This window comes from Oncorhynchus keta, chromosome 35 (assembly GCF_023373465.1).
Source record: "Oncorhynchus keta strain PuntledgeMale-10-30-2019 chromosome 35, Oket_V2, whole genome shotgun sequence".
Taxonomy (NCBI): Eukaryota; Metazoa; Chordata; class Actinopteri; order Salmoniformes; family Salmonidae; genus Oncorhynchus; species Oncorhynchus keta.
Window position 1 is genome coordinate 82391906 of NC_068455.1, and position 7500 is coordinate 82399405.

Genomic DNA, 7500 nt, shown 5'->3' on the forward strand with positions numbered 1-7500 from the left:
TGACTAATGTGTTGGACAGGGTGTTGACTAATGTGTAGGACAGGGTGTTGACTAATGTGTAGGACAGGGTGTGGACTAATGTGTTGGACAGGGTGTTGACTAATGTGTTGGACAGGGTGTTGACTAATGTGTAGGACAGGGTGTGGACTAATATGTTGGACAGGGTGTTGACTAATGTGTAGGACAGGGTGTTGACTAATGTGCTGGACAGGGTGTGGACTAATGTGTTGGACAGGGTGTTGACTAATGTGTAGGACAGGGTGTTGACTAATGTGTTGGACAGGGTGTTGACTAATGTGTTGGACAGGGTGTTGACTAATGTGTAGGACAGGGTGTTGACTAATGTGTAGGACAGGGTGTTGACTAATGTGCTGGACAGGGTGTTGGCTAATGTGTAGGACAGGGTGTTGACTAATGTGTTGGACAGGGTGTTGACTAATGTGTAGGACAGGGTGTTGACTAATGTGTAGGACAGGGTGTTGACTAATGTGTTGGACAGGGTGTTGACTAATGTGTTGGACAGGGTGTTGACTAATGTGTTGGACAGGGTGTTGACTAATGTGTTGGACAGGGTGTTGACTAATGTGTAGGACAGGGTGTTGACTAATGAGTTGGACAGGGTGTGGACTAATGTGTAGGACAGGGTGTTGACTAATGTGTTGGACAGGGTGTTGACTAATGAGTTGGACAGGGTGTTGACTAATGTGTTGGACAGGGTGTGGACTAATGTGTAGGACAGGGTGTTGACTAATGTGTTGGACAGGGTGTTGACTAATGAGTTGACAGGGTGTTGACTAATGTGTTGGACAGGGTGTTGACTAATGAGTTGGACAGGGTGTTGACTAATGTGTAGGACAGGGTGTTGACTAATGTGTTGGACAGGGTGTGGACTAATGTGTTGGACAGGGTGTTGACTAATGAGTTGGACAGGGTGTTGACTAATGTGTTGGACAGGGTGTGGACTAATGTGTAGGACAGGGTGTTGACTAATGTGTTGGACAGGGTGTTGACTAATGTGTAGGACAGGGTGTTGACTAATGAGTTGGACAGGGTGTGGACTAATGTGTAGGACAGGGTGTTGACTAATGTGTTGGACAGGGTGTGGACTAATGTGTTGGACAGGGTGTTGACTAATGTGTAGGACAGGGTGTTGACTAATGAGTTGGACAGGGTGTGGACTAATGTGTAGGACAGGGTGTTGACTAATGTGTTGGACAGGGTGTGGACTAATGTGTAGGACAGGGTGTTGACTAATGTGTTGGACAGGGTGTTGACTAATGAGTTGGACAGGGTGTTGACTAATGTGTTGGACAGGGTGTTGACTAATGTGTTGGACAGGGTGTTGACTAATGTGTTGGACAGGGTGTTGACTAATGTGTTGGACAGGGTGTGGACTAATGTGTAGGACAGGGTGTTGACTAATGTGTTGGACAGGGTGTTGACTAATGAGTTGGACAGGGTGTTGACTAATGTGTTGGACAGGGTGTGGACTAATGTGTAGGACAGGGTGTTGACTAATGTGTAGGACAGGGTGTTGACTAATGTGTTGGACAGGGTGTTGACTAATGAGTTGGACAGGGTGTTGACTAATGTGTTGGACAGGGTGTGGACTAATGTGTAGGACAGGGTGTTGACTAATGTGTTGGACAGGGTGTTGACTAATGTGTAGGACAGGGTGTTGACTAATGTGTTGGACAGGGTGTGGACTAATGTGTAGGACAGGGTGTTGACTAATGTGTAGGACAGGGTGTTGACTAATGTGTTGGACAGGGTGTTGACTAATGTGCTGGACAGGGTGTTGACTAATGTGTTGGACAGGGTGTTGACTAATGTGTAGGACAGGGTGTTGACTAATGTGTAGGACAGGGTGTGGACTAATGTTGTGTGTTTAGGACAGGGTGTGGAGTAATGTGTTGGACAGGGTGTTGGCTAATGTGTTGGACAGGGTGTGGACTAATGTGTTGGACAGGGTGTTGACTAATGTGTAGGACAGGGTGTTGACTAATGTGTTGGACAGGGTGTTGACTAATGTGTTGGACAGGGTGTTGACTAATGTGTTGGACAGGGTGTTGACTAATGTGTAGGACAGGGTGTGGACTAATATGTTGGACAGGGTGTTGACTAATGTGTAGGACAGGGTGTTGACTAATATGTTGGACAGGGTGTTGACTAATGTGTAGGACAGGGTGTTGACTAATGTGTTGGACAGGGTGTTGACTAATGTGTTGGACAGGGTGTTGACTAATGTGTAGGACAGGGTGTTGACTAATGTGTAGGACAGGGTGTTGACTAATGTGTTGGACAGGGTGTTGACTAATGTGTAGGACAGGGTGTTGACTAATGTGCTGGACAGGGTGTGGACTAATGTGTTGGACAGGGTGTTGACTAATGTGTAGGACAGGGTGTTGACTAATGTGTTGGACAGGGTGTTGACTAATGTGTAGGACAGGGTGTTGACTAATGTGTTGGACAGGGTGTTGACTAATGTGTAGGACAGGGTGTTGACTAATGTGTTGGACAGGGTGTTGACTAATGTGTTGGACAGGGTGTTGACTAATGTGTTGGACAGGGTGTTGACTAATGTGTTGGACAGGGTGTTGACTAATGTGTTGGACAGGGTGTTGACTAATGTGTAGGACAGGGTGTGGACTAATGTGTTGGACAGGGTGTTGACTAATGTGTTGGACAGGGTGTTGACTAATGTGTAGGACAGGGTGTTGACTAATGTGTTGGACAGGGTGTTGACTAATGTGTTGGACAGGGTGTTGACTAATGTGTTGGACAGGGTGTTGACTAATGTGTTGGACAGGGTGTTGACTAATGTGTAGGACAGGGTGTGGACTAATGTGTTGGACAGGGTGTTGACTAATGTGTTGGACAGGGTGTTGACTAATGTGTAGGACAGGGTGTTGACTAATGTGTTGGACAGGGTGTTGACTAATGTGTTGGACAGGGTGTTGACTAATGTGTTGGACAGGGTGTTGACTAATGTGTAGGACAGGGGTGTGGACTAATGTGTTGGACAGGGTGTTGACTAATGTGTTGGACAGGGTGTTGACTAATGTGTAGGACAGGGTGTGGACTAATGTGTTGGACAGGGTGTTGACTAATGTGTTGGACAGGGTGTTGACTAATGAGTTGGACAGGGTGTTGACTAATGTGTAGGACAGGGTGTTGACTAATGTGTTGGACAGGGTGTTGACTAATGTGTTGGACAGGGTGTTGACTAATGTGTTGGACAGGGTGTTGACTAATGAGTTGGACAGGGTGTTGACTAATGTTGTGTGTTTAGGACAGGGTGTTGACTAATGTGCTGGACAGGGTGTTGACTAATGTGTTGGACAGGGTGTTGACTAATGTGTTGGACAGGGTGTTGACTAATGTGTAGGACAGGGTGTGGACTAATGTGTTGGACAGGGTGTTGACTAATGTGTTGGACAGGGTGTTGACTAATGAGTTGGACAGGGTGTTGACTAATGTGTAGGACAGGGTGTTGACTAATGTGTTGGACAGGGTGTTGACTAATGTGTTGGACAGGGTGTTGACTAATGTGTAGGACAGGGTGTGGACTAATGTGTTGGACAGGGTGTTGACTAATGTGTTGGACAGGGTGTGGACTAACGTTGTGTGTTTAGGACAGGGTGTGGGCTAACGTTGTGTGTTTAGGACAGGGTGTGGGCTAACGTTGTGTGTTTAGGACAGGGTGTGGGCTAACGTTGTGTGTTTAGGACAGGGTGTGGGCTAACGTTGTGTGTTTAGGACAGGGTGTGGGCTAACGTTGTGTGTTTAGGACAGGGTGTGGGCTAACGTTGTGTGTTTAGGACAGGGTGTGGGCTAACGTTGTGTGTTTAGGACAGGGTGTGGGCTAACGTTGTGTGTGTTTAGGACAGGGTGTGGGCTAACGTTGTGTGTTTAGGACAGGGTGTGGGCTAACGTTGTGTGTTTAGGACAGGGTGTGGGCTAACGTTGTGTGTTTAGGACAGGGTGTGGGCTAACGTTGTGTGTTTAGGACAGGGTGTGGGCTAACGTTGTGTGTTTAGGACAGGGTGTGGGCTAACGTTGTGTGTTTAGGACAGGGTGTGGGCTAACGTTGTGTGTGTTTAGGACAGGGTGTGGGCTAACGTTGTGTATTTAGGACAGGGTGTGGGCTAACGTTGTGTGTGTGTTTAGGACAGGGTGTGGGCTAACGTTGTGTGTTTAGGACAGGGTTGGGGCTAACGTTGTGTGTTTAGGACAGGGTGTGGGCTAACGTTGTGTGTGTGTTTAGGACAGGGTGTGGGCTAACGTTGTGTGTTTAGGACAGGGTGTGGACTAACGTTGTGTGTTTAGGATAGGGTGTGGACTAACGTTGTGTGTTTAGGACAGGGTGTGGGCTAACGTTGCTATGAGTCTGAACTGCATCATCGCCATGGTGGACCGGCTACAGGAGAGGGAGAACAGGAAACAGGAAGTGACCTCACAGACACAGAATGATGTCACCACCACCTCACACAACACTGGTACGGCCCCAAACTGTAGCAATACTTCAGAAATACATCCTTCCTTCCTTGGTTCCTACATCCTTCCTTCCTTGGTTCCTACATCCTTCCTTCCTTGGTTCCTACATCTTTCCTACCTAGGTTCCTAAATCCTTCCTTACTTGGTTCCTACATCCTTCCTTCCTTGGTTCCTACATCTTTCCTACCTAGGTTCCTAAATCCTTCCTTACTTGGTTCCTACATCCTTCCTTCCTTGGTTCCTACATCTTTCCTACCTAGGTTCCTAAATCCTTCCTTACTTGGTTCCTAAATCCTTCCTTACTTGGTTCCTACATCCTTCCTTCCTTGGTTCTTACATCCTTCCTTCCTTGGTTCCTACATCCTTCCTTCCTTGGTTCCTACATCCTTCCTTCCTTGGTTCCTACATCCTTCCTTCCTTGGTTCCTACATCCTTGGTTCCTTCATCCTTCCTTCCTTGGTTCCTATATCCTTCCTACCTTGGTTCCTATATCCTTCCTACCTTGGTTCCTACATCCTTCATTCCTTGGTTCCTACATCCTTCCTTCCTTGGTTCCTACATCCTTCCTAGCTTCGTTCCTACATCCTTCCTACCTTGGTTCCTACATCCTTCCTTCCTTGGTTCCTACATCCTTCCTTCCTTGGTTCCTACATCCTTCCTTCCTTGGTTCCTACATCCTTGGTTCCTTCATCCTTCCTTCCTTGGTTCCTATATCCTTCCTTCCTTGGTTCCTATATCCTTCCTACCTTGGTTCCTATATCCTTCCTACCTTGGTTCCTACATCCTTCATTCCTTGGTTCCTACATCCTTCCTTCCTTGGTTCCTACATCCTTCCTTCCTTGGTTCCTACATCCTTCCTACCTTGGTTCCTACATCCTTCCTTCCTTGGTTCCTACATCCTTCCTTCCTTGGTTCCTACATCCTTGGTTCCTTCATCCTTCCTTCCTTGGTTCCTATATCCTTCCTACCTTGGTTCCTATATCCTTCCTACCTTGGTTCCTACATCCTTCATTCCTTGGTTCCTACATCCTTCCTTCCTTGGTTCCTACATCCTTCCTTCCTTGGTTCCTACATCCTTCCTTCCTTGGTTCCTACATCCTTGGTTCCTTCATCCTTCCTTCCTTGGTTCCTATATCCTTCCTACCTTGGTTCCTATATCCTTCCTACCTTGGTTCCTACATCCTTCATTCCTTGGTTCCTACATCCTTCCTTCCTTGGTTCCTACATCCTTCCTAGCTTCGTTCCTACATCCTTCCTACCTTGGTTCCTACATCCTTCCTTGGTTCTTACATCCTTGGTTCCTACATCCTTCCTTCCTTGGTTCCTACATCCTTCCTACCTTGGTTCCTACATCCTTCCTTGGTGCTTACATCCTTGGTTCCTACATCCTTCCTTCCTTGGTTCCTACATCCTTCCTACCTTGGTTCCTACATCCTTCCTTGGTTCTTACATCCTTGGTTCCTACATCCTTCCTACCTTGGTTCCTACATCCTTCCTACCTTGGTTCCTACATCCTTCCTTGGTTCTTACATCCTTGGTTCCTACATCCTTCCTTCCTTGGTTCCTACATCCTTCCTACCTTGGTTCCTACATCCTTCCTTGGTTCCTACATCCTTCCTTGGTCCTTCCTTCCTTGGTTCCTACATCCTTCCTACCTTGGTTCCTACATCCTTCCTTGGTTCTTACATCCTTGGTTCCTACATCCTTCCTTCCTTGGTTCCTTAAGAAAAGATCTATAAGTGAATGGAGAGGTTACTATATCTTCAATCAATCCGACCGATTCAGATTGGGGAGAACTTTAATGAAGGATCCATTTCTGTTTGCAACTTTTATTAAGTTCCTGAAATCATTCGTTCCACAGATAATTGAATGGATTTGAACTCTCTCTCGCCCCTCTTCCAGACTCTTCCCGCTCTCCTTGGCAGGCCTCTCTCGCCCCTCTTCCAGACTCTTCCCGCGCTCCTTGGCAGGCCTCTCTTGCCCCTCTTCCAGACTCTTCCCGCGCTCCTTGGCAGGCCTCTCTCGCCCCTCTTCCAGACTCTTCCCGCTCTCCTTGGCAGGTCTCTCTCGCCCCTCTTCCAGACCTGTCCCCTTCGTGGCAAGAACAACTCCTCCCTCTAGTTGTGACTCTGAAGGAGTGTGTGAGTGACGCGGTGGAGAGGGCCCGGTGTGCTATGACCTTTGTCCTCCTACAGGGGGCAGCAGCATCAGCCTGCCATGGTCAGGCCCTGACACACAGACGAGATGCTGTCTTCAGCCAGGCAGTGAGTAGTGTGGTGGGGAGGGGGCTCTTGTATAGTTGATAACATGTGTTCATGTTTGGTTAGATCACTAACATGTGGTCATGTTTGGTTAGATCTCTAACATGTGGTCATGTTTGGTTAGATCCCTAACATGTGGTCATGTTTGGTTAGATCTCTAACATGTGGTCATGTTTGGTTAGATCTCTAACATGTGGTCATGTTTGGTTAGATTTCTAACATGTGGTCATGTTTGGTTAGATCCCTAACATGTGGTCATGTTTGGTTAGATCTCTAACATGTGGTCATGTTTGGTTAGATCCCTAACATGTGGTCATGTTTGGTTAGATCTCTAACATGTGGTCATGTTTGGTTAGATCTCTAACATGTGGTCATATTTGGTTAGATCTCTAACATGTGGTCATGTTTGGTTAGATCTCTAACATGTTTGGTTAGATCTCTAACATGTGGTCATGTTTGGTTAGATCTCTAACATGTGGTCATGTTTGGTTAGATCTCTAACATGTGGTCATGTTTGGTTAGATCTCTAACATGTGGTCATGTTTGGTTAGATCTCTAACATGTGGTCATATTTGGTTAGATCTCTAACATGTGGTCATGGTTGGTTAGATCTCTAACATGTGGTCATGTTTGGTTAGATCTCTAACATGTTTGGTTAGATCTCTAACATGTGGTCATGTTTGGTTAGATCTCTAACATGTGGTCATGTTTGGTTAGATCTCTAACATGTGGTCATGTTTTG

The 7500-nt window shown here is 46.7% G+C and overlaps 1 protein-coding gene across 6 annotated transcripts in view; it reads left to right on the forward strand.

Moving 5' to 3' along the window:
- The window catches only part of LOC127916402 (type II inositol 3,4-bisphosphate 4-phosphatase-like), a 76471-nt gene that overhangs the window by 52575 nt on the left and 16396 nt on the right, over positions 1 to 7500 (forward strand). For 4 of the 6 annotated variants that reach the window (XM_052498100.1, XM_052498096.1, XM_052498097.1 and 1 more), the window contains 2 exons: positions 4361 to 4499; positions 6400 to 6761. In XM_052498100.1, coding sequence (XP_052354060.1) covers positions 4361 to 4499; positions 6400 to 6761 — 501 coding nt within the window. The remainder of the gene's footprint in view (positions 1 to 4360; positions 4500 to 6399; positions 6762 to 7500) is intronic. The other 2 variants (XM_052498099.1, XM_052498101.1) reach the window with 2 other exon arrangements.